The sequence below is a fragment of the Mesoplodon bidens genome (assembly GCF_964165515.1).
Source record: "Mesoplodon bidens genome assembly, chromosome: 11".
Classification (NCBI taxonomy): domain Eukaryota; kingdom Metazoa; phylum Chordata; class Mammalia; order Artiodactyla; family Ziphiidae; genus Mesoplodon; species Mesoplodon bidens.
This window is the reverse complement of record NC_138167.1, coordinates 5,204,167-5,230,597: the sequence shown is the minus strand read 5'-3', so window position 1 is coordinate 5,230,597 and position 26,431 is coordinate 5,204,167. Positions and strand designations below refer to the sequence as shown.

The 26,431-nt window shown below is 51.3% G+C and overlaps 1 protein-coding gene across 3 annotated transcripts in view; it reads left to right on the top strand.

Annotated features, from left to right (window-relative positions):
- The window catches only part of VWF (von Willebrand factor), a 134,855-nt gene that overhangs the window by 57,875 nt on the left and 50,549 nt on the right, over positions 1–26,431 (top strand). For all 3 annotated transcript variants that reach the window (XM_081248296.1, XM_081248297.1, XM_081248298.1), the window contains 10 exons: positions 467–707; positions 6,427–6,521; positions 8,521–8,681; positions 14,565–14,668; positions 15,689–15,827; positions 18,263–18,397; positions 21,521–21,667; positions 23,854–23,994; positions 24,136–24,249; positions 26,088–26,244. In XM_081248296.1, the coding sequence (XP_081104422.1) occupies positions 467–707; positions 6,427–6,521; positions 8,521–8,681; positions 14,565–14,668; positions 15,689–15,827; positions 18,263–18,397; positions 21,521–21,667; positions 23,854–23,994; positions 24,136–24,249; positions 26,088–26,244 (1,434 nt within the window). The remainder of the gene's footprint in view (positions 1–466; positions 708–6,426; positions 6,522–8,520; positions 8,682–14,564; positions 14,669–15,688; positions 15,828–18,262; positions 18,398–21,520; positions 21,668–23,853; positions 23,995–24,135; positions 24,250–26,087; positions 26,245–26,431) is intronic.

Below are 26,431 nucleotides of genomic sequence, written 5' to 3'. Positions count from 1 at the left end.
TTTTGAATTTTTTTTTTTTACATCTTTATTGGAGTATAATTGCTTTACAATGGTGTGTTAGTTTCTGCTTGATAACAAAGTGAATCAGCTATACATATACATATGTTCCCATATCTCTTCCCTCCTGCGTCTCCCTCCCTCCCACCCTCCCTATCCCACCCCTATTTACAGCCCTAAAGTCCACCAGGATTTCTACTATGTCCCAGGCTTTGAGAATTCAGAGATGACCAAAGCATGGTCCCCCTGGTTAAGCAGAGGAGAAAAACGTGTACATCTGTGATTAGAACAGACATTCGTGAAAATAAAAACACACTTTTGCTCACAGTGGGAAGAGAAGGCGGTGACCGTATGGATATGACTGGGGGTCCCAGCGGCAAGGAGTGGCACCCCCGGTCCTAGAACCACAGTCCTGGTCATCTTAATGCTTTTCCACTGAGGCTGTCCTTCCCCCGCCCTCTCTCCCCAGCGCTGAGCTGCCCACGAGGCCAGGTGTACCTGCAGTGTGGGACCCCCTGCAACCTTACCTGCCGCTCCCTCTCATACCCGGACGAGGAATGCACCGAGGTCTGCCTCGAGGGCTGCTTCTGCCCCCTGGGGCTCTACCTGGATGAGACCGGGGCCTGTGTGCCCAAGGCCCAGTGCCCCTGTTACTACGACGGCGAGATCTTCCAGCCCGAAGACGTCTTCTCGGACCATCACACCATGTGGTAAGTCGAGCACTGGGACTGGGGACCTCGGAAATAGCAGGGCAGGGAAACGTTCCTCCATGTCCTTCGTTTCATGGATGGGTACACTGACGCCCAAGGCGGGCAGTGCCTGTCCAGCATTGCACAGCAAGTCGGGAGCAAAGCTGAGATTTCGGCCAGGTCTTCCGACCGCCTTGCTGTGCAGCGCCCTGGAGCTCCAGGCTCGTGGCAGAAGTAAGTCATGACAGTAAGCCAGCTGTCACGTGTGGAGCCCCATTTCTCTGCACTAGGTCGCAGCTTCCCTTTTCTAGAACAAAAGATGGGAGTTCTCCTTGCCCCCCTCCCCTTCAGCCTCCTGTCAGTGTTCTCGGCCTGAAGCACTTGAGCCAGGAGAAGACATACCAGAGCAACATTGCCTCAAGGGTGCATCACTGTCCCGACTTGCTTCATGCTTTTCCCGAAAAACAGCTCCAGGTCATGCACGCTTCCTGCTGTCCTTCACCCAGGCCCTTGGTCATGGTCAGTTTCAGCAGGGCTGTCACGGTCGCAGAAGAAATTTGTAACAGAACGTTTATAAACTCCTCATTGGCACCAGTTCTGTCCCAGTGCTGGGCTAGAGATTGTAACCTAAAGATGAACCAGACACAGGATGGGCCCCAGAGAAGCTGACAGTCTACGAGGGACACCAGTTGAAATGTCCTGATTATGGAAAATTTCAGACATCAAACTGGAGAGGATAGTGTAAGGGGCCCTAATGCATCCAGCCGCAGCCTCCAGAATTATCACCACTTTGCCACTCTGATTTAATCTATCCCTTCCTCCCCTTTTTGGCTGGAATAATTTAAAGAAAACCTCAGATATTATTTCATTTCATCTGAAAATACTTCAGTATGTATTTCCAACAGAGAAACACTTAAAAAAAATAAATCTAACCACAATACCATTAGTAACCTAGACATTAACAATCATTCCTTACTAACATCTAATATTCAATCCATGTTCACTTTTTCCTGATTGTCTCAAAATGTCTTTTTACAATTGGTTTGTCCAAGTCAAGATCCAATCAGGGTCTGCACGTTGCATTTGGTATGAAGCTTTTTCTCATCACTCCAGTGAGATTAATTTGCCATCCTTCCCAATCTCCTATATCCAAAGTGGGTTGTTTACACTTGTATTAAAACAGTTATGGTCGGGCTTCCCTGGTGGCGCAGTGGTTGAGAGTCCGCCTGCCGATGCAGGGGACACGGGTTCCTGCCCCGGTCCAGGAGGATCCCACATGCCGCAGAGCGGCTGGGCCCGTGAGCCATGGCCGCTGAGCCTGTGCATCCGGGACCTGTGCTCTGCAACGGGAGAGGCCACAACAGTGAGAGGCCCGCGTACCGCAAAAAATAAAACAAAACCAAAAATCAGTTATGGTCATTGGGCCTGGATTTCTGCAAAAGTGTGTTAAATCTCCCCTCTAGACAGTGACCTCCTGAAGAGTAGAGACTGTATCTTAGGCCCTGATCCCTAGTAGCTAACTGTTCTGATACAAAGTAGGTACCATTCATGTTTACTGAGATGAAATAACTATATTTGATAGACTCGCTGTATCAGAGCCATAAAAACCCCTGCTCATTCAGAAAAGGGAAGGATCTCTTCCGTTTGGGAGGAATTGGGGAAGACTCAATGCAGGAGGTAACTTTTGAGTTTGAGGAGGATTCTACTGGCAGAAGTGGGGTGGAGGGTTTTGGGGGTGGAGCAGCGGTCCAGGGACTAAAATGCACAAGGCATACTCATCAGTCACCAAGGTAAGTCCTCTGGGGGAACATATGTGTGCATGAGGGAAAGATAAGACCGGGGGGAAGTTGGGACCAACATCAGGGGTCAGTCTTTGGAAGATAAGGTGAGGACTGATGCTTGAGCAGAAGGCCGTGGGACCTCGGAGGGTTTGAGCAGAGAGGAAATAGGGTCAAAGTGTAGTTTTAAGGAGTAGGTTCTGGAAGCTGCATGAGTTATGAGGTCAGTTGTGGGAAGATGTTGACATAGTCTAGTCGGAAGGTAAGGCCCTGGGCCAAGTAATAGCAGCAAAGATGGAGGGGGTCAGGAGCTAGAGATGCTGGGAAGGTAAACAGACCAGTGAGATGTTTGGGAGGAGGGGGAGGTGTACTGAAGGTGGTCCCAGGGTTCTGAACTTGAATGCTTGGGAGAACAGCGAGACCGAGAACTGCAAGAGGGCTCTTTGTAGGTGGAGGGAAGATAATGAGTTCGGTTTGGACCTCGATGACTTTGAGTGACCAAGAGGGCATCTTGGTGAATGAGTGGAACCGATGGCTGGAATTATGGGTTTGGAGCTTGAGTAAGAGATTGGGGCTGGAGATACCAGTTACAGCCATGAGAGTAGCTAGTCTTCTAAGAGGGGAGGACCAGAGATGTGAGAATGTTCAGAGGACCAGGGGAGGAGAAAGGGGATCCCATGAGAGAGGCCAAAGAAAAAAGGCCAGCGGAAAGGGCAGAAACAGGAGAGGCCCATATCATGGACATGAAAGGAACAGGGGAGTTAGTACCATCTTCTGTTGGCTTGGGCATTTGGCCTTTGCCCAGTGGTTGTTTTACCATAGTTGTCAAGCTATAATATTCAAGGTGTTTCTCTCTGGGACCTTGAAACAACACTGTTAGGGAAGCAGGACTTGCTTTTTTAGTAAGGAATTGGAGGCTTAGAGAGATTATCACTTCCCCAAATCATCCAGCAGGTGGCTGGAACCCAGGGACCCTTGAACTCTCCATGTTACATGGAGAGGAGGCTGTTGAATTTGGCGATCAGAAGGTCACAGTGGCCCCCTTGTTTCATAATGTGGTGAGGAAAGAAGACAGAGGGTAGGGGGCTGGGGTGACTCGGAGGACAGCAATGTGGCTGGTAGCATATCGGAAGCACAAGGAAGGTTGGGGGTGGACAGCAGCTCCTGGGTGGGCAGAGGGCCAGGGGGTAGCCCTGGCTTCAGGCTCTTCTCAGGGTTTGGGCATCAGTGGCCACTCCATGACCACCTCCTCTTCCCAGCCTTCCCTTCAGGCACCAGGGCTGAAAGCTATAGATCATCTGTTTTTCCACTTCATTTAGAAAATTGGATTTCAGGGAGAATGTGAGCCAGAGGGAACTCAGGGCTTGTCTGTGGCTATTTATTTTTATTCTTTTAAATTAATTTATTTATTTGGCTGTGTTAAGTCTTGGTTGCGGCACCCGGGCTTCTCTCTAGTTGTGGCACGTGGTCTCCAGTGCGCGTGGGCTCAGTAGTTGCGGCGAGCGGGCTTCGTTGCCCCGCAGCACGTGGGATCCTAGTTCCCCGACCAGGGATTGAACCTGCGTCCCCTGTGTTGGAAGGCGGATTCTTAACCACCGGATCACCAGGGTTCTATTTTTATTTTTATTCTTCTGACAACACACTGAAGAATCAGCACAGCTGGGGCAGGTGTTAGTGATGCCCATGGAAAGGTGGCAGGAAGGTGCAAGCACACGTGACCTGGAGGTTTCTCCAGACCGTTCGTGTGGTATCCAAACGGCCATCACAGTGGAGGACTCACTCCAGGTAGGCAAGCTGTGAGCCAGGAGTTGACTTTTAACCTACCTGCAAGGTTTTCTTTTTTTTTTTTTTTTAAAGTAAAATTAAGCTTTTTGGTCACGTCCAAATGATAGCTAGAACATGGCATTTGGGGGAGGATCTTTTTAAGCCAGGTGTTAGTTAAAAACCAGAAGTGCAGAATCTGCATGTGCCCAGGGAGGGAAGGGCTGACTCCCTTGTTCATTCAACAAATGTTGATTGAACAGCAGTCACGTTAAAAATGTTCAAAATCATTATAATCAGCAAAACGCAAAATGAAGCAATAAACGTTACTGCATATCTGTTTTACTGGGAAAATTTGAAATCTGGATAATGCCAAGTGTTGACAGGGCCATGGGCCATGGGGCCGCTGACCTGCTCCTGGTGGGCACAGACTTGTTCAGATACTCCCAGTCTTGTTTCAAAATCTCGATCTGATTATGTCACATTCCTGCTTGGAATCCTTCCAAGCCTTCCCCTCAACAGGCCTTAGGATGAAGGTCAAATCCCTCCCACGGCCTCCCAGGCCCCATGGGATCTGACCCCTGCTACCTGTCCCCTCTCCGATGCCCTGGCTTCCTTTGAATCCTGAAGGTGCTTTGCTCCCTTCAAACCCAAGTCCAGTTGTACCTGAGAGGGCCAGGGGCACAGTCTATGTGAATTGGACATCCACACCTGGTAGTCCCACCTGGGCATATATATTAGAGTTCTTCATGTAGGGTACATGTATGAAGATGTCAATCACAGCCTTGTTTACAGTGGCAAGGAGTGAGGGACAATCTTACATGGTTTCTACCCTCTTGGATCTTTTTTTTTTTTTTTTCCTATTTTTTGGCCACGCCACTAAGCATACGGGATCTTAGTTCCCTGACCAGAGATCGAACCTGCTCCCCCTGCAGTGGAAGCTCGGTGTCTTAACCACTGGACCATCAGGGAAGTCCTACCTTCTTGGATCTTATAGTCCAGTGGCAGAGAGAGATGTTAACCAAATAATAACTCAAATGCATGTAAAGTTACAAGTGTGGTAGGAAGCAAAGTATGTGGTCTATGAAAGCTTGAAATGGCGGGGGGGACAAAAGCGGTTTTGTGTGTGTGTGTGTGTGTGTGTGTGTAAGTGATGTCAGGTTAGAGGAAATAGTGTGTGCAGGAGCGTTTGCATTTGAGTGGGGCAGTGCACCTTCAGGATGAAAAGAAGGCCAGGGGGATGGATGGGGGACGGGTAGCAGGGCTCAGACCGTGTGGAGCCTGGGAGGCCATGGGAGGGGTTTGACCTTCATCCTAAAGCCTGTCGAAGGGACGCTCTTGAAGGATTCCAAGCAGGAGTGTGACATAATCAGATTTGGGTTTTGCAAAGATGCTTGGGCTGTCATGAGGTATGTGTTTTGGAGAGAGGTGAGGAGAGATGCAGGACATCAGCCGGAAGGCTTTTGCACCATCCAGGTGACGGGGGTGGGGCTCAGCAGTGGAGACGGAGGTGGGTGTGGCTTCCAGCGACATTCAAGCCACCAAGCCCAGGGCTTGGGGATGCATAGGGTGTAGGGGGTGGGGAGAAGGCAGTGTCAGGGCTGAGCCCTGGGCTTCCGGTTTGTGAAACTAAATGGATGGTGGTTTCATTCGAAGAATCCAAGCCCCGGGGGAGAATTGGCTGTGGAGGAGGGATAGTGAGCTCAGTTCCGGGCACCCTGAGTCACACAGGTGGTTATCACATAAGCATTTGAATACGTGGATTTTAAGTTCAACGGAGAGAGAGATCGGAGCTGCTGACATGAATCTGTGAGTCCTCTCTGTAGTTGGGGCTGGACTTGCAAATGACACACACAGTAGGAGGAGGAGAGAGGGGCTGGATGAGTCCACAGGGGGGCGGAGCTACAGTGGGCCTGAGAGGAGCCACCAGCAAAGTGGGAGGAAACCCAGGAGGGATGTTTTGTTTTCTTCTTGTGGAAGGATGGAGCAGGCAGCAGGGAGGACTAATGTGGAAGGAGACCAAGTAGGAAAAGAAGTGAAAACAGTTGCCCTGGGTCCAGTGGCGTGGAGGTCGCTGGTGGCCTGAGCAGCTGCGTTTCAGCCGGGTTATGGGATGGATGGGAGCCCGGCCGGAGCGGGGCAGAGTGCCCCGTGGGAGGTGGGGAATCCCTCTAAGTCAGGCTGTGACCTCCTCTCTGCAGCTACTGTGAGGATGGCTTCATGCACTGCTCCACGAGCGGAGCCCCGGGGAGCCTGCTGCCCGACGCGGTCCTCAGCAGCCCCCTGTCTCACCGCAGTGAGTACCACCCCCCACGGGCTCTCCTCTCCCTCTGCTCAGATGGTGTGGGTGAGGCTGTGTTCAGGCACGCGTTGGTGTGTGTGACTTCCAGGCCTGGATGTGCCTTTGCATGTACACATCCCAGTTGTTGAGGCAGGAGGAGTTTAATTTTGTGATGGGGAAGGACTGAATTGCCTGCAGGATGGACCAGGGAGATCTCTCTTCTGCCCATGGCGACCTTAACCCAGGGAGCAGCTGTGGGTACAGTGGTCCTTCATGGCCTCATTTGACTGAGGGACACGGTGACCGGAACACCTCTTTAGAAAGCTTCTCTGATGGATTTGAGACAGAGGAGTTTGGACTCGGCGCCCTCAGTTTGAAGGTCCTAATAGATGCTGCGCTGTTTAGGGACAAGGCACAGGAGGGAGACCTGGTGGGACCATATCCCACGTTTATGGATCAGAAGGACCCAACATCCTTGCTTAGAAAGGACCCTCCGAGTAGGAGGGAGCGAGATGCCTTTAGGCAGGTAAATGGGCTATTTTCAATCTCCAGCTTGACCTCTTCTCCCTACCTCTCACTTTCCTAAGGCCCCCTCTCTCCCAGTGACACAGCTCTGTGCCTGCGTTTGTCTTCCAGCTGGTCCTGGTGGGGAGTCCAAGAGCAGGAGGCCCGCACGGGCGGGTGAGGGCCCACCTCTGGGTCCTCGCTGTGTGCTCACCTGGTGGAAGGGGTGAGGGAACTCCGTGGGGTGTCCTTTAAGGGCGCTAATCCCATTCCTGAGGGCTCCACCCTCATGACCCAAATCACCTGCCCCAACCTCACCTCTTAATAGCATCACCTTTGGGGGTTAGGATTTCCACATATGAATTTGGGGGGGATACAGACATTCAGTCCATAGCAGACCTCAAGGTCACTCATCCCTCTTGCCTCTTTCTTCTTCCTGCTCTCTCTCACTGTAACGTTTTTTCCCGACACTCCACCCCTCTCTGTTGCATTCTGCCTCTTAGGTCTGATGCTTCTCTTGCCCAGAGTCTTCTAGCCTAGTGACAGGAAGGTTTTTTTTTTTTTTTTTTCCAAAGTCAGGAAACTCCTAGAATTCTGTGCCATTTGGAAAAGCCATTTAACCTCTTAGGGTTTCAGTTTCCCAACAAAAGTTTCCATATAAAAACAAGGCTGGACATTCTGACTTTCTTGTCCATAAGAGATACTAAATGCTATATATATAGGTAAGATACAAATGCTGTTCAATGAATCAGGGTTCTTGAAACACAGGTGCTGTGTCAGTTATCTGCTGTCATCATTTACTCAGTCAACACAGTGATACCTACTAATTGCCAGGCAGTGGAACAGTGAACAAAGCAGACAAAGCCCCTTGCCTGCATGGAGCCTGTGTTCTAGTGTGTGGATGGGATGGGGGTGAGCAATCAACAAAGAAGGAAAATAAATGGCATTCAAATGGTGATGTCAGAGCGTGGAGAATGACAAAGCAGGGAGTGTAGGAGTGTCCAGGGATGGATTGTTACAGGTTTAAATAGAGCGGCCGGGATGGCCAGGGGCTGGGCAGAGGATGCCATGTGAGCAAAGCCCCCTTTAAAGTTGTTGTGATGAAATTAACTAATTTTAGGAATTTAAAATTAAATGTGTTGGAGCAAAGGTTCCTTTTAAGCACCCAAACCCAGGTCCTTTAAAGCCTGGCTCTGGATGTTTTTGCAGTGCGTCCTGATTCAGTTCAACATGCAACAGCGCAGGGTCAAGGGGGATGAGGACCGTGGGCCATTAGAGGGATGCTGAGCTCGGCAGAGGCATCTTCAGTGCAGGCAGAGGTCAGAGCTCAGATGAGTAGATGAGGCTGCCATTCACGACCCAGCTGGAGGTCCAGCAGTGCCTTGTCCCAGGGCGTGGGCAGCCTGAGCCTCTGGGATTGAGTGACTGCAGGCAGGGGGCAAAGGACAGAGTAGACGGCAGATCCATTCACCCCTTCGATGATCGTCTCTTTGGTTTTCCTGACTCCAAGACAAAAGAAGCCTGTCCTGTCGGCCCCCCATGGTCAAGCTGGTGTGTCCTGCTGACAACCCGAGGGCTGAAGGGCTGGAGTGCGCCAAAACCTGCCAGAACTATGACCTGGAGTGCGTGAGCATGGGCTGCGTGTCCGGCTGCCTCTGCCCCCCGGGCATGGTAAGCCACCCAAGCCGCAGAGGGATGGCGACCTGCCGGGTTCCCGCGGGCAGGGGACAGTGAGGTGGGCTGCGGAGGCAGAGAGAGAAAGAAACAAGAGCTACACAAGGACGGCACTGGGGCTGCAGATGGGGTGCAGGCGGGGGCAGGGGTGAGCCCTCTGTGGCTGAGTCAGCCGCCAGAGGCAGGGAGAGAGCTGATGGGAGAGTTGGGGTGGATCTTGATCTTGGTGAGAGCTGACAAAAATACAAGAACTTAGCACAGCGGTGCCCTAGGAAGCAAGGCAAGGATTTCCGGAAAATACTTAAAAGTGCTAACGGGCATTTCCACTAGAATTTTCCCAAGGGCTGCATGCCATTGTATGAAGATGAGAAGACACATGCATGCACACACACACACACACACACACATGCACACATTTTTGCATATGATTTGCGTTTATGTGTATAACTCTCTGTCTCAAGAGAAGACACTGCTGTCAGCAAGCCGCGGGCCCACCAATCCCTTCCCCACACCGAGCCTTCTTTTCCTCATCTGTAGGGTGAGCCATGGGGTCTTGGTCAGCTCCTAACATTCCGTGTCTCTGGGGCTGAGGCTGCAAACCGTTACTCTCGGCCAGCCCTTCCTCGTGGTCCCCCAGCTGTTGGTCTGCGGCCGCCTGGTTCCTAGTGCATTCTGGTGGTGGCAATGGCCTGAGCACACCCAGGCCCCCTTAGCTCCATCCCAAGTCTAGTCTTAGGACACCTGTGTATTAAATATACATAGACTATTCTTGTCAACCTGAAGGATGCAACTTCTGGATTCTTCTCTTTCAAATGCATCCCGTCTTCTTGCTTTCTCTAATTCCCCATACCCAATGTGAGCAGTGAGGGCTGGGGTGAGGGTCCTAGAGGCCAAAATTGGTGGGGGGAGGCAAGATGGCCCTCTTATGGCTGTAAAGGTCATTCATGATGCCCAGGCCTCGGCTTGGGGGCAGTATCCTGGGCTGTGGGAGCTGGAAACTCAGATGCATCACCAGCGGCCCTCAGGAAGGCTGCGGACTGGGGTGTGTGCAGGGCACACGGTCTCTCTCTTTCCCTCCAACCCTCTCTCCTCCGAGACGGACAGACTAGCTGTTATCCATTCTCCCTGGGTGCTCCCCTCTGTCTTAGCCTCGGAGGATTCTAGAACTATCTTTTCTAATGGGGGAGCTAGAGATTGGCCAGGGAACATCCCCAAACTGGAAGATCTTGTTTGGTGCCTTAGCAGAAGGAGGTATAAAGGAGGGGGAAACTCAGACAAGAAATAGGAGCGTGGAGAGGAAACTTCCATATTGTTCTTTTTTTACCCCAAGGGCCTCTTATTTTGACTGTTCCTTCTCCATACTTGGAGAATAAATTCTCCCGACATCAGAGAAAGCTCTGGCAAAAAGAGGGATGCTGCTCAGGAGACTGGAAGCATCAGGGGCTCTTTCAAATGAACTTTATTTTCCCCACGAAGGAAATAGTGCAGAAGCTGCCCCGAGCTTCCAGGCTTGAATCTGGGCTCCTGATGTTTACTTCAACAGAGTGGCAAGCCACTTAACATCTTTGTGTCTTTATTTTTCTCACCTGTAAAATGGGGTCAGGAGAGTTCTTGAGAGGATTGGAGGTGACAGTGGTGGGTACATGGAAGAGTCGCTTTGTAAGTGGTGGTTTAATGACCGCGGTTACAAGAAGTTCATGGAGGAAAAGCATGAACCATATTACGGACAGAGATGCTATGGGAAACTAGTGCACCCTGGGGAGCAATTTTTTGGATCTCAGGATCCACATGTAAGACCCACTAGATCAATAAAATGAAGGGGTTGCCCTAGAAAATTTCCCAAGTCTTTTTCCATGGTTAAAAAAATCCTTGAATGAACTTCCTGCCTTTAAATTAGACGATTACCTGCTTCCACCACGAGGTGGCAGCAAAGCACAACCCACCGCCCAGCTCACTCCGTCCCAGTCGGGGCTGTAATTGTCTCCAGGCAGAGCCAGGAGCCCTAAAGACTCACGCTTTCAACATCCCCCCCACCCCGCCCCGAGGACACAGAAGGAGACCGAGGAGAGAAAGGACACAGAACCATTCAAGGCTACATAACTGTGTCGTGGAAATCCTGGCCTCCTGACTCCCAGTGTAGTACCCCTGTCTGGAAGATGCTCACTTACACTCTGAAGTCTAGTGGTCACATTTTCCAAACTGGTACCCAGTTCTGCTGGTACTGGAAAAGCTCTCAGCTGCTGAGACGTGTGTTCATTTCCCTGGTCCTTTGAGGCCCAGTTTTCTCACTGGCCCACTATGAAGCCTGAAAAGACATTGGCGCTGCTGTTTGGGGGTTTTTTTGTTTGTGTTTTTTTTTTTAATTAATTTTTATTGGAGTCTAGTTGATTTACAATGTTGTGTTAGTTTCAGGTGTACAGCAAAGCGAATCAGTTATACATATATGTATATCCCCTCTTTTTTAGATTCTATTCCCATATAGGTCATTACAGAGTATTGAATAGAGTTCCTTGTGCTTTACAGCAGGTTCTTATTAGTTATCTGTTTTATACATAGTAGTGTGTATATGTCAATCTCAATTTCCCAGTTTATCCCTCCCCCCTTTCCCCTTTGGTTGGCGCTGCTTTTTGAAAGGTAGAGCTTGGGCTCAGGGGCCCATCCAGAGAGGGCCTCTCATGTGCGCACTGTAAATCCTACGAGATGTAATTCTAAAAGGCCCAGGAAAGCCCTCCTCAAAGATATCTCCCACACTTCCTATGATTTGTCACCTAATCAGGTTTACTGAAATATAATAGGTATGAATTTAGTTTGGTTAATAAAAAACAACTTTAAAAAAGCTTACCTTATAAATCCTCATAGGAAGTCATCCGCATTTTAGCATGAGCTATTTCATCAGATTCTTTCTTCTAGCAAACATCTAGTTGAAGGCAGCTGCATTGAGCTGGAAGTATTGGTGGGGAGAACAGAGGGCAGCTGGAAGGCAAAAAAAGATTCTGGAGAATGGGTCAGTATGGCGGGGTGAAGATGGGGCCTTTTCAGAGCAGAGCAACAACGCCCATTTTTTTCTACTTCGTAATTTTTCTTGCTGATCAAGACCCAGGACTGTGTTCTCAGCACGAGCCTTTCTTACTCAAGGTGTCATGAGCTGATGGACAATGGCGACAGCTATTTCTGCCTGTTTTCTTCTGAAGTCCTCGAAGGTCGTTCGTCAACTTTCGTCAGCTTTATCTTATTATCCTTCTGGTGTCCTAAAGGGAAAAACACTAGGCAGGAATGGTTCTCTTCTTTTCAAACATGAAGTTTAAGTAAGTGACTTGCACGAAATTCACTGCGGGGCTGCTGTACCGGCCCACCCTACACGTGGACCCGTTCTCATCTCCATCCCGTCCATCTCCTGCATGTGTCTTTATCTTTCTATCTCTGTGGGTTCTTTAGTGCTTTAGGACTCCGGGTGCTTTTGGCTGGGCTGGTGATATTCGATCTTCTGTTCCAAGTCGGGAGCCTCCTGCTGAGAAACCTCTCCTCTCCCTTTAAGGCGCCGTTTGCTTCCTCCAGCTCTGACCTAGGTCTAAACCCATGCCCCTTCCTTATTTGATACCAAGGTCCTATTTTAATATCATAATCCATCAATGAGTCATCTCCTTTCACTAAAATAAGCAGGGTAGAGGGGAGCCATGTGGTTTGTCAGCGAGAGCTTGGAAGGGGGTGACAGTATTATCTCATGGCCACGCTGGGATTTGAGTTTTCTGTCCCTTGGAGGAGGGCCGGGCTCCCTGGGACTCACCCCTGGCCCAGGCGAGGGGTTACCTGGGCCCTGGGAGTGCAGGACTTTTTGTCATTGGGTTGACCTCCCTGGAGAGAGGTAAAACATCCAGCACGCAGACCAAGAGGCCTGGGAGCGCCCCCCCCACCCTGCTTCCGCTCAGGGGAGGTGAGCAGGGCCGCTTTCTGGAATCCATCCTGCATCGCTTCGCCTCACATGATGTTTCCCATCACGAGGCTCGTTGTCTGGTTGATCTCCATTAACTGCAGGAGCCGAGGCTGGCGAGAAGGTCGGGGGTCCCCAGGGAGGCCACGGTCATTCCCAGTGTAGCCACGAGGTGGCGGGTCTGGGACTTACATCAAAGATGACAAGCTTGGGGGATGCGGGGGTGAAGCCTGATTGCAAGGCCTTTGAAGACTGGGGTGGAGGGACGTTTCCCATCCTCCCTGTTCCCACTGGGCTGCCATCCTCCCTACTGGGTGCCTAAGCTGGATGTCTGCCAGGGACATCGTGGCCCCCGGAGGTACGAGCCACCTAGAGCGTGGTCCCCCTGCATCTTCCTCACTCTGGCTCCCATCCTGCCCCTTCCCTTAGGCCTCGGGGACTCGGGAACTCTCCAGAGGCTGCGTGAAGCTGGTGGCTGAGTCATGGAGGTTCTTCTTCCCAGCCCTTCCAACACACAAACACACACACACGCGCATGCACCCACACGTACACACACATACACATACACATGCATGCACACACACGCAAGCTCACACACACAAACACGCATGCAAATACAGACACATGCACACATATACATACGCACACACATGATTTTAGTCTGTGATCTTTGACATGAAAGCCCTTTGTTCAGCCCAAGACCACTCTGTCCCAGGGCTTTGTCTGGCTCTAGGCCCAGGGAATCCAGGCTTGTCTGTGGAGTGACAGGATCGCACAGATGCTAAGTCACCCAGACCAGCAGCTTCTCACCCCTCGGGTGGCTCTGGAACCAGAGTGCCGTGATCCCTTCACCCAGGGTCACGCAGAGCCGGCGTCCAGGGCTGCCTCCTAGGGTTGGGAGAGAAGCAGATCTACGTGTGGGATCAGAGTGGGTTTGGCCAGCTCTCCCTAAGGTCACTGGGGCCAGCGCGTCTTCATTCTTTTCCTCCTGGCCCCGACACCCCTGAGGAGTATAACCTGTCACATAGTTACTCCTTCACTGGTGGGGGGGTGGGGAAGGAGGGCAGGCCCCGTGAGGGTGTGTTGGACCGTCAGGGGACGGGGTGACAAGGGTGCACGTGGGGCTTGAAAACCCCCAGCCTTTGGTTCTGGTCCATCCCTGCCTGTGGCCACTATTCAGCTTTCACCTCTAGGGCATTAAGTGCATTGTTCACTAATTAATTCATTTTATTAAATACATTATCTGTTTTCTTCAACTATAGAACATAGTGGATGCTCAATGAAGAATATTCAGAAAAAAAATTTAAAAACCAAAAAAGAAAATAAGATTCCCTTATCCTAGCCCACCAGAGGCAACTTCTACACTTCCCAAGCCCTTTGGAGGCAACTTATATATTTCCTTCAAGACTTTTTTTTTTTGAAATATATGCATATATATATTAATCACTGGGACCATATGTGTATACAGTTTTTTTTTTCTCCCTTGTTTTAGAAATTAACAGCATAAGTAGTTCTCAAAACTTTTCAGATTTTAATGTGCTCCACAGGACACCATCCCCTGGAGATTCCTTAATGGGTTTAATCATGTTCCTATTGTTGAACACTTAGTTGCTTCCATTTTTTTTGGAATGATAAATAATTGTACATTATTTTTTGCCTATAACTCTATTACCTTTGGAGAAGTGCTCTGGAGGAATTACTGGGTCTAAGGAGATGCACGTCTCAAGGGCTTCTGACGTGTGTTATCAGAGTCTCCACCAGGTCCCAGGGCTCCTGCCCCTGCAGTGTAAGGGTGGAGGGGGTCAGAGTGTCTTCAGCTAAGCCAGGGGGACCAGTGTAGACAAGAGCCGGGATTCCAGCCCCAGACTGGGCATGCCTCCCTGGGCTGCCTCTGGCCGCGGCTGTTGGAACAGTCGTTCCGGCCCCAAGACTTTTGGATCGCTTTCCCTTAGGTCCGGCAGGACAACAGGTGTGTGGCCCTGGAAAGGTGTCCCTGCTTCCACCAGGGCAGAGAGTACACACCCGGAGAGACGGTGAAGGTGGACTGCAACACTTGGTGAGGCCGGGAAGGGTTCCAGGGACGCTGGGGACGGGGGGGTGGGGTGTTGCTCTGGCACTTGCTCCCCTCCCACCTGTGGTAACGTGGCTGCTCCTTTCCTTTTCTCTGTGCCTCTGTTTCTCCATCTGTCAAATGGGAAACTTTATCATCCTGTGTACTCACCCCACGGGGACACTTTCTGGACAGCAGTGTTTCCTGGGGAAGATAAGGGCCATATCCATCACTGCATGCGTGACCAAGCTATCCCAGGGCACGGGGTCGGGGGTCCTTCTCTGGCCTTGTCCTGTCCCCCAGCCCTATTGCGAGTGTGCCTGCCTGGAAAGAGACCGTCCTTCACACAACCCCGGACTCTGCTCACTCACCGTGCCTTTCTTTGGGGCAGTGCACGACTTCAGGGAAGGCCACGGGGACAGGCAGGAAGGGGCTTAGTGTCTGGGGCCTGAGGTCTGAGCTTTCCACCGCTGCCACCCCTGATGGGCTTCCTGATGTCGGCTCTGTTACTGGGCAGAGGGATGGGGCCGTAGGGCAGCCGGCAAGTCGCTGTGGGTTGACACACATTGCTGCCCACCCTCTTCTGGCAGAAGCTCACAGCTGGTCACCGTTTCCCCAGCTCAGAATTTTCCTGCTATTCTGGACGTGTGTCCCCTTAGCCTCAGAGGGGCTATCGGCCTCAGTGTCTTTTCTGTAGAGACCCTGTGGCCCCTCCCAGGTGATGTCCTGGGAGGCTGGGCTTTGGCACGTCCGGAGCAGGTGGTGACAGAGTGTCCCCGGGTCACCTCGGCCAACCAGGGCCCTTCTTTGCCTCGTGACGGGGGTGGGGGCAGCATGGCTTCCCTCTCTTCCTGGCCCCGTGCTTTAAAAATGTGTGGGTTCATGACCGCGGGGCCCTGTGAGGTCTGATCCACAGGCTGCAGACCACCCTCCCAATGCTTCCTGAGGCCTCCTGGAGGGTGGGTGGCATCCTCCCTGTCCCGAGGCCCGAGGGCCCCCCCCTCACCCCCCTCATCCTGTTCCCAGTGTCTGTCGGGACCGGAAGTGGAACTGCACGGACCATGTGTGCGATGCCTCGTGCTCCGCCCTGGGCCTGGCTCACTACCTCACCTTTGACGGGCTCAAGTACCTGTTCCCCGGGGAGTGCCAGTACGTCCTGGCACAGGTGAGAGCAGGGCTCGGGGGTGGGTGTGCTCCCAGGCCGGATGCCACCGTCTGTCGGTGGAAACAGCCCTGGGGGCTGGTTTCTACGGGAGTGATTTTCCAGCCGCTGGAGAGGCAGGACCTCGAGACTCGAGTGACTGCTGTGTTCCTCCAGCTCACCTGCACGCCTCCCAGGACGGAACAGAAGCTCATTCGTTGACTGGCCTTGGTGTGGGGCAGGCTCCCATCCGCCCCAGTCCCAGCACAATGGAATGAGAGGAAGGCTCCCTTTCCTTCTGGCAGACATGGCCTCAGTCAGAGGACCAGTGGGGAGTGGAGCCCGGGCTGGATTTCAGCCCCAGCACCCTTCCTGCCAGCATCCTTGGGCAGTGAACAGCCCACTCAGGGAAGGTTGAAATGCCCCTGGAGTTTGGTTCCCGCCCTGTGATTCTATTCTATTTTATTCTGTTCTATTCTATTCTCTCTTTTTTTTTTTTTTTGCCGCACCTCGAGGCTTGTGGGATCTTAGTTCCCCAACCAGGGATTGAACCCGGGCCCTCGGCATTGAGAGTGCAGGGTCCTAACTGTTAGACCGCCAGGGAAGTCCCCATTCCATTCCATCGCGTTCTCCACCATTTTCATTTCTAACCTCGTGCAGCTCAGAATGCGGGGGCGGTGAGGGGCTGTGGGTACAGAAGGTCCTGCTGCCCCGGCAGGCCAAGCTGCTCAGCCCCCTTTCCCGCCCACGGATTCCTGCAAGTTTCTCTTGCTGGTTGACACCGTCCAAGGAGGGCTGAGCGCTTTGTCCTCCAGGCGGCTGGGCTCTGTGCGGCTTAAACAAATGTGGTCTCTCCGTCTCCGCTCTCAGGGGCGTCAGGGGATGGGGCTCGGTGTGGGCTGGAGGGAGGACCGCAGACCCGACGGAGCCTCAGCCCCAGAGACAGAGCTGCAGGGCCCGGGAGTCAGGCAATGAGGGCAGGGGCATCAAGCATGAGCCTGCCCAGCGCGCGGGGAGCGAGCCCCCTGCCTCTGGCCCGCGCCCCAGGCTGGCCCCAGAGAGGTGGGCAGCGTGCTGGGGAGACGGGCGTGCCCCCCACGAAATGCTTTTACCCACACCCAGGAACCCTCTAGGGCTTTCCCACACATCGTCTATGGAAGCCCGTCTTTCTGTTATCTGTCTGCCTCCCAGCCTTGGTAGCAGAAGATAGGGTGATACCAGCTCTGGGGCTCCACTGCCCAGCCAGGTTCAGATCTGGGCACCCAGAAAACACGACATTTCAGTGCAACGAGAGGGGCCGGTCAGACCTACCGCCACAGCTCTTCCTGCCTAGGAGAAGCTGGCCAGGTGGGCCAGTCGGAGCCCCTCCGAGTCGTGCCCCTCGTGGGGCTGCTTTTCCTGCCCCACTGCCAGTGCCGTTGTCCCCTGATACTTTGTCCGGGGGCCCCTCCCTTTCCTTCCTTCCTCCTTTGGGAGGTGTTAAGAGGACTTAACTCTTTCTCCTTTAGAAAAATCTCAGCTGGTGACAAAGCACTTGTACCTTCGTTCCCTCTTTTAACTTTCACAATCCCATTAACCCAACACAAACCCGTTTAACCTACCAGTCCCATCAAGTTGGCGGATCCCATCTTACAGAGGGGCACATCGTGTGTGTGGAATGTATGTGTGTGTGTGAGTGTATGTGTGTGCATGCATGTGTGTTATATATGTGTGTGTGTGTGGTATGTATGTATGTATGTGTGTGTATATGAACGTGTGTCTCTGTACGTGTGTCTCTGTGTGTGTGTGTGTATGAGGGTCAGAGAGGTAAGTGACTTACTCGATATTATCCAGTAAGTGGCAGAAACAAGGCCCGGCCCTAGCTTTTCTGTGTTGGGTGTTTTTTTCCCATCCCATCACAGCAATAGCCACAATGGAAGATATTTGCCAGAAACGTGTCCGCTTTTGCCTCCTTTCTATGCAATTCCCCAGCGAGGACCAGTGCTCCCACACCCTCTGTTCCCTGCTAGGAATGGTAGCTCAGCTGGTGTTGCTGGGTCCGGCAGTCTTTGGTTACAGTTCTGGGCCAGCAATCCAGAGGGACTCCACCAGAACTTAGAGCTGCCAAGTGCCACGTGGCTGGACGGTGCTAGTTCCCCGGCTGAGGCTGGACTAACAGGCTCAGGGGGAGCTGTAGGCTGATGGGTCCACATTCCCTCTCCCTGTGTCCCTCCTTCTCTCCCTCCCACCCCTCACCCCCCCCCCCCACCTGGCTGTAGGCACCTGGTTCATAGGTGATGGCTGAGGATGACACACCTGTGAGTGTCCTCCGTCTCTCTCTGTCTCTCTCACACACACGTGGACACGGCAACCTCCTGTAACACATCCTTCAAAGGCCTGAGGTGATGGGACGCCAGTCTGCTGATCTGGGGAGGAGTAGCAGGGGTAGTGTTTCTATCCTGACACCTGTCTTTCCCCAGGATTACTGTGGCAGTAACCCTGGGACCTTCCGGATCCTGGTGGGGAACGAGGGGTGCAGCTACCCCTCCCTGAAATGCAGGAAGCGCATCACCATCCTGGTGGAAGGAGGCGAGATTGAGCTGTTTGATGGGGAGGTGAGTGTGGGCTCATCCCTCCACCCTCACGCCCCTCCGTCGGCTGATGAAGAGCACATGCCGAGTGTTTGTCCAGGACGTGTGTGGATGGAACGTCGTGCACCAGTGGAGAGATGAGGTAGCGCTGTATCCTGTGACCTCGCCTCGTCCTGTGAGGGTGGCAGCTGGCAGATGGTGACAGGTTACACGGTCCATTTTAGTGGAAGGAAGTGCAGACACACATGTGGAGAAGGGTGTGTAACCGTATCTGCACCAGCGTTCGGAGAGCCAGGGCTGACCTCCGGAGGTGATGGGAGATGGGAGGACGGGAGGACTTTTATATAGGAATACGTATATATGCACACATATATACATATATGTTATATACACACTATATATACAAATATACACACACACGAGTATACTATACATACACACATATATATTATATATCCACAGTTATATATATTATATATACAAATGCACACACATACACGTATATTATACATACAAATATATCATACACACATATACATATATATTATAGCCCACATATATTATATATACAAATGTATATGCACATATATACATGTATATTATATACCCACATATATATATATAAATATAATGTATACAAATGTATGAACACATATGTACACATACAGTATAAATGCAAATATGTTATACACAATACACACATATACGTATATATTAAATCCCACATTTATATGTATTATGTATACAATGTATACACACATATACACGTATATTATGCATACAAGTATACACACAAATACATATGTATTATATACCCACAGTTTTAGGTATTATATATATGAATGTACACACATGTACACATATATTATACATACAAATATATTACACACACACATATTATATACCCACAGTTATATGTATTATAAATACAAATGTATACACACATATATGCACATATACTATACATACAAATATACACATGTATACATAATATACAGATATATCCCATTTACATATATTATGTATACAAATATATTCATGCATATACACACATATATAGTATATATTATATACCCACATATATATTATATACAAATGTATACACACATATACACACTTGTATACATATATTATTCGCAGAAATATATACACACATATACATACATATATACACATATCTAATATATATACAAGTATATACACACTTATTATACATACAGATTATATATACACGCATATATATATTTTTTGGGAGGTGATGGTGTTTGGGGGTGTTTTACCTTCTTTTATGTTTTCCGGTTCTTCTCAGATAAAATCTTTTCTAAAGAGCTCAAAGCGCACAGACTCAGGCCCTGTGTGCTAAGAGCTCATGGAGTGGCTCTCAGAAGTCTACCCGAGAACTACCCAGGAGACCTTGTTTAAGACACCAACCGGGCTTCCCTGGTGGCGCAGTGGTTGAGGGTCCGCCTGCCGGTGCAGGGGACATGGGTTCGTGCCCCGGTTCCGGGAAGATCCCACATGCCGCGGAGTGGCTGGGCCCGTGAGCCATGGCCACTGAGCCTGCGCGTCCGGAGCCTGTGCTCCGCAACGGGAGAGGCCACAACAGTGAGAGGCCCACGTACCGCAAAAAAAAAAAAAAAAAAAAAGACACCAACCTTCGGGTCCACCCTGAGGTCCTGGCTCAGGTCTGGGTGAGGCCCAGGAACCTGCGTCTCAAGTGGCAGGGGTCCCCGGAGCACAGCTGTGCTGGTCTGGCCACATTGGTACCTGGGAGACCTGGGTCTGGGCTCACCCCTTCCCCGTATCTTTATTTTGTTCTGTGGCCTCAGCCCGCATCCTGCCTTCTGTCAAATACCCACCACTGATACCAGGAGGTGGGAGGTGAATTCTCCTCCCTTAGAGAAGATAGCTGTGGAGCAAGCAGGACCTGTTGACTTGGGTCAGCCGTGTCCATTTCAGGGACAGTTCTACTTAGGACAGACGACAGTGGTGACATAGAGTGGGAGGCTCTGCCTGTGGTGTGTCCCCAGGGAGAGGACCTTGGCGAAGGGGTGACAAGTTCTTAGCGTCAGCCTCAGTCTTATGGGTTAGATGGTCAGCCAAGTACCGTGAAACGGGGGGCGGGGAGGGCTCGGCACCGGCAGCGAGTCAGCCGAGTCAAGGGCTCAGGTCCTTTGGGGGCTGAAGTCTGGGATTCCTGCTTCCAGTGCCGAGCTTCCCTGTCTCCCTGTTCAGCTCTGACTCCTGCTGACGGCAACTCGAGTGGGAGATGGGAGGAAAGGGGAGAATCTAGTGCTCGTTTTAATAAAGGGGTAGATTTATTTTTTAATAAGCCAATAAGGGATTTTATTTTATTTAATTAATTTATTTTTTTAACGTCTTTATTGGAGTATAATTGCTTCACAATGGTGTGTTAGTTGCTGCTGTATCACAAAGTGAATCAGCTGTACGTATACATATGTCCCCATATCACCTCCCTCTTGCGTCTCCCTCCCTCCCTCCCTATCGCACCCCTCTAGGTGGTCACAAAGCACCGAGCTGATCTCCCTGTGCTATGCAGCTGCTTCCCACTAGCTATCTGTTTTACATTTGGTTGTGTGTATATGTCCATGCCACTCTCTCACTTCGTCCCAGCTTACCCTTCCCCCTCCCCGTGTCCTCAAGTCCATTCTCTACGTCTGCGTCTTTATTCCTGCCCTGCCCCTAGGTTCATCAGTACCATTTTTCTAGATTCCATATACATGCATTAGCATGTGGTATTTGTTTTTCTCTTTCTGACTTACTTCATTCTGTAGGACAGTCTCTAGGTCCATTTTAAATCGGTTGCCTAGAGGTGCTTAAAATCATCACCACATTAAAAACCTCTTTAGGGGACCACGTGTATTTAATGATCAAGTGTCCAAAAAATTCTTTTCACGACGTGATAGGTGATCTTCTGCCAGTAGGTTTCATTGTATTTTTAATCTCGTAATTATGTTTTTGCTGCCACTCCTTTATCCTAGGATTCTTGGAGAGAGGTAGGCAAGATGGACGCAGCTCTGGCCGAATGGGGCAAATGACCAGCGGCTCTGGAGGGCCGCGGGGCGGGGGAGCTGGGCCTTACACCTGAGCATCCCTGTCCTGGCCTCACACTGCCTCCTCCCTCAGGTGAGCGTGAAGAGGCCCATGAAGGATGAGACTTACTTTGAGGTGGTGGAGTCCGGTCTGTACGTCACCGTGCTGCTGGGCAAGGCCCTCTCCGTGGTCTGGGACCGCCACCTGGCTGTCTCTGTGTTCCTGAAGCAGACTTACCAGGTGGGTGGCCCTTCTCCGCTTCCTCCTCGTCCTGTCTGTTTGCATCTTCAGCTTCCTGAGCAGCAGCCCGTGGCCCCCGCCCGCCGTCTTGGGGGGAAGGGTGGGTGGTCACCTAGTGCAGCCTCCCTCCCGCTGCAAATAAGACTCAAGGGTTAGAGGTCGCCTTGGCTGTTTCCCGAGACAGGCTCCCTCTGAGAAGGATGGCGGCTTCCCGGACCCTGCAAACAGTCCCTTGACTGGCCTTGCTAGGCAAGCAGTTTATATCCACAAAGGAAGGAAAGAAAAGATTGGGCAAGAGCTATTCTTAAGGTTTCTTAACCTCAAGAGGCAAACAGTCATGCGTGCTGTTATTATACCTCTGTGGAGCATTCCGGGTGCCCCTCCCATGGGGCCACAGGCCAGCAGCGGCCGACGCTTGCCGTGAAACTGCTCATCACCTGCTTTGGGGAAAGCCTCTTGCAGTATCTGTCCAGGTTCCGATGGTTTGCTGGGACTTCATTTTCTCTAACTGGCATGAATGTGACAAGGGCTCTGTCTGCCCTGGTGGCAGGACAGACCTTCCCAGCAACTGTTCTAGGCACTGTGGACACAGCAGGGAAAGAACTATATATACATATATATATAGTTATATATAGTTATGTATATATATATATATATATATATATATGTATCTGAACTTTGTATCAGTTTCCTATTGCTGCTATAACAAATTACGACAAACTTAGTGGCTTAAAAAAGCAACACAAATAGATTATCTTCTAATTCTGGAGGTCAAAAGTATACAGTTGGTCGGCAGGACTGCATTCCTTCTGGTGGCTTGAGGGGAAAATCTGTCTTCTCGCCTTTCCTGGCTTCTGGGGCTGCCCGCATCCCTTGGCTGTGGTCCCACCCTCCATTGTCAAAGCCAACGGCCTAGCATCTTCCACTGTCTCTGCTTCTGTCATGTTGCACTCTGACTTCTGTGCTCCTTAGAAGACCCTGTGATTGCACTGAGCCCACCTAGATGATCCAGGACAGTCTTTCCCATCTCAGGATCCTTAACACAATCACACCTGCAAAGTTCCTTTCGCCATGTGTGGTAACATATTCCTGCTTCTGGGGATGAGAACGTGGATCTCTTTGCGGGCAGCATGGTTTTGTCCACAACAACCTTGGTGGAGATCATAGTCTAGTGGGGATATTGTATGTTTTAGATTGGTTGGTCTGTTGAGACCTGTCTCAAAGGGTGTGAGTGGAGTCTTTGCGGAAGGGAGGGAGGGAGCCACGTAAATATCCTGCCTTGAGAATTCAGGCAGATGGAGTAGCAAGTGCCAAGGCCCTAAGGTGGACGGTGTTTGTGTTTGGACACGGAGGCCAGGGCAGCTGGAGAGGAGGGGCTTGGGGTGACTGGTAGTTAACAAGGGCAGGGACAGGGCAGGGGCCATGCCATGGGGGCTGTTGGGCCATGTAAAGATCTTTGTCCCTTTGTCCATGTTTCCCAGCAAAATAGAATAAGTCACATCTCTTTGTCCTGAAGCAGGGCTCCCAATTTGTTCTAAGAGCATGGCATCTTTTCTTTTCCAGGCCAAATAGCTCCAGTTTTGTCCATGGTTCTTATGTGATTGTTTCCACCCATTCGTTCATTAGTTGGTCAGGACTTGTGTCCTGCAGCCCATGATAGGTGAACATGGAATTGAGTAAGATATTATGTCAGCCCTGGTGGCATTTAGTGCTGGCCAGCCTGCTCTGAACAGGCTGCAGTTGTTTAGGTAAGGGACTCACCTGTCCACGGTCAAATAGGACTAGAACGTTCCATCCTCAGACTTCTCACACTCTCATTGGTGTAATGCTGGACCAGCTCCTCTTCTGCTCAGACCTGGGGCAGCTGATGGTCTATACTGAAGACACCAGGGCCCTGGAGGCCTAGTGGGCCATCCAAGGGACATGGGCGGGCTGCCTCTCTTTGTGAATGACCTTGGTTTCCTTAACCTTAACATGAGGTCATTGTGGAAGCCGGGAAAAGGCCTTGGCAAGGTCAAGACTTTGCTGATCACCCTGGTCTCCTTCTGCGTCTCCCTCCCTGTCCCCGCCCATCCTCCTCTTCCTCAGGCGAGCCTGCCTCCCATGCTGCCTGGAACCCTTGCTTTCCTGACTCAGAGAGTTTGCTCTGAGGTTTGCAAAGCTTATGCTCCCAACTGGTCCCCCAGGAGCAGGTGTGTGGCCTGTGTGGGAATTTTGACGGCATCCAGAACAACGACCTCACCAGCAGTAGCCTCCAAGTGGAGGAAGACCCTGTGGACTTTGGGAATTCCTGGAAAGTGAGCCCGCGGTGCGCCGACACCCAGAAAGTAGGTCGGGGTCGCGGTGCGGACCGTGGGCGGTGGGTGCTATGGCTTGTGGCGGGGGCAGAGCCTGGGGAGAGGGCCTCCTGGAGCCCTTCTGGGTTGACTCTTCCGGGTCCATCTGTGTACTCCTGCCCGGTTCCCCAGGTGCCACTGGACCCATCCCCGGCCACCTGCCACAACAACGTCGCGAAGCAGGCGATGGTGGATTCCTCCTGCAGTGTCCTCACCAGCGACATTTTCCAGGAGTGCAACAGGCTGGTGAGCACGGCGGGGCCCCTGGGGGTAGGCGCTTCTGGCTGTGGATGCTTCCAGGAGCCTCAGAAATCGTCTGCAGCTGCTCACCTCTCTTGGCTTCAGGCTGGGGAACAGAAAGAATAATTGAGGGTGTATGAGGAGACCAATGCCTGGCAGATCATTTTTCTTCTGTGCAATACATGGTTCTCTGGGCAGCCAATGCTGCTGCTCTTCCAGCCTCAGTCTTAGGGTTTGTCGCCCACAGATTATCTTGTCTCCAACATTAGAGCAGGAGTTTCCTTCTCCCACCCCCACCGTGTCTCTGGCCCCGGGCACCCTGCCGCTGCCCCCGTTCCCAGGTCTTGTCTCACGGAAAGTCTTTTCTGGTCTTCAAGCCAGATTTTGAGCCTGCATTTTATGGTTTCTTTTTGTAAGTCTTTTGTGGTTGTTTAATTTTTATTATATATTGGAATATAGTTGGTTAACAGTGCTGTGTTTTAGATGTACAGCAAAGTGATTCACTTATACATATACATGTGTCTCTTCTTTTTCAAATTCTTTTCCCATTTAGGTGATTACAGGGTATTGAGCAGAGTTCCCTGTGCTATACAGTAGGTCCTTGTTGGTTATCTATTTTATTTTATTTAAAAAAATTTTTATTGGAATATAGTTGATTTACAATGTTGTGTTAGTTTCTGCTGTACAGCAAAGTGACTCAGTTATACATATACATAGATCCACTCTTTTTTTTTTAGATTCTATTCCCATATAGGCCATTACAGACAGTTGAGTACAGTTCCCTGTGCTCTACAGCAGGTTCTTTTTGTGTCTTTATCTCACAAGGTGACAAGGAATTCCCCAAACATGTTTCAATGCAATTTTCTCTCTATCTCTGTATGAATGTATATACGCACACCTGTGTATGTGTGGGTACATGTGTGTATATGTATATGTACACACACACACGCACACACACAGCCAAGTATGCGTGTATGCTGCTCCCCGGCACCTCCCTCGTGGGAGTGACTGGTTGAACACCTGTGTCTCAGCTCTTTCTGTCCATCCAGTGATTTGTAATCCCTCAGGACCCGAAGGATACTTAGGATCCCCTGGTTTGGTGGAGACCTGAGGCACCTGAGCTGCAAGGGCGGAGACAGTGAGAGGGTCAGGGAAACAGGGGCTGTTGGGTACAGTGACTGGCTTAATGTCCGAATTCATTCTCAGCACAACTGCCCTGAAAGAGGTGGGTGTGGGGGGCACGTCTGGGGCAGCCGAAGGTCAGAGGTGGCTCCTGAGACTGAGCACAGACCGAGGGTGGGCTTCCCCTCCGGGGAGATTTAGGGTCAGAGCCCAGGAGCACCGGGCCGTCCGTGGTCCAGCACACTAGCCTGTAGCATCTCAGCGAGACAGTGTGAGTGGTCCTGATGTGTTTCCTCAGTCTCTTTGCTGAGTGGAGGCCAGGAAAGAGAGTGTGTGTGTGTGTGTGTGTGTGTGTGTGTGTGTGTGGTATTTATGTAAAACACGCAGACACCCAAGAGGGTGGGAGTGGCTTATGGGGATGGATGGATGGCTGAGCAGGTACGTGGACAGATGGACAGAAAGGAATGTTCTTTTGAAAACTTCTCAGGCACATCTCTTCTAGGAGAGGCTGGCAGGGTTGCTTTTCTCCCCTTTTCTTGCTGGACTCCACGTAAGAATGTAGGATTTCTGCCTTTTCACCCATTCCCTCCTTGGGACCATTGCCTCACATCTTTCCTTCTTCCTGGAGCCCCTGTCCCTCCTCTGACCTCTGGAACATTCACGCCCAGACCAAGAGCCAGGGTCCCCAAGTGCAGCCCAGGCCACCTGCGTCTCCCTTGCAGGTGGACCCCGAGCCATACCTGGATGTTTGCATCTATGACACCTGTTCCTGCGAGTCCGTCGGGGACTGTGCCTGCTTCTGCGACACCGTCGCTGCCTACGCCCACATGTGTGCCCAGCACGGCGAGGTGGTGGCCTGGAGGACGGCCACGTTGTGCCGTGAGTCCTGCTGTCCCTCGTGGTCCCAGACACGCCCCTCCCCCCTCACGCATCTAGACCTTGGGACCTTGGGGGGTGAGGAAGGGCACCTTGGCTGGGGAGAAGACAGAGACCCATGCGGGGGTGATGGCCGAGGCTGAAGGGGGTTAGGGCATGCATGGGCATGAGGAGGCATGGGACTGAAGAC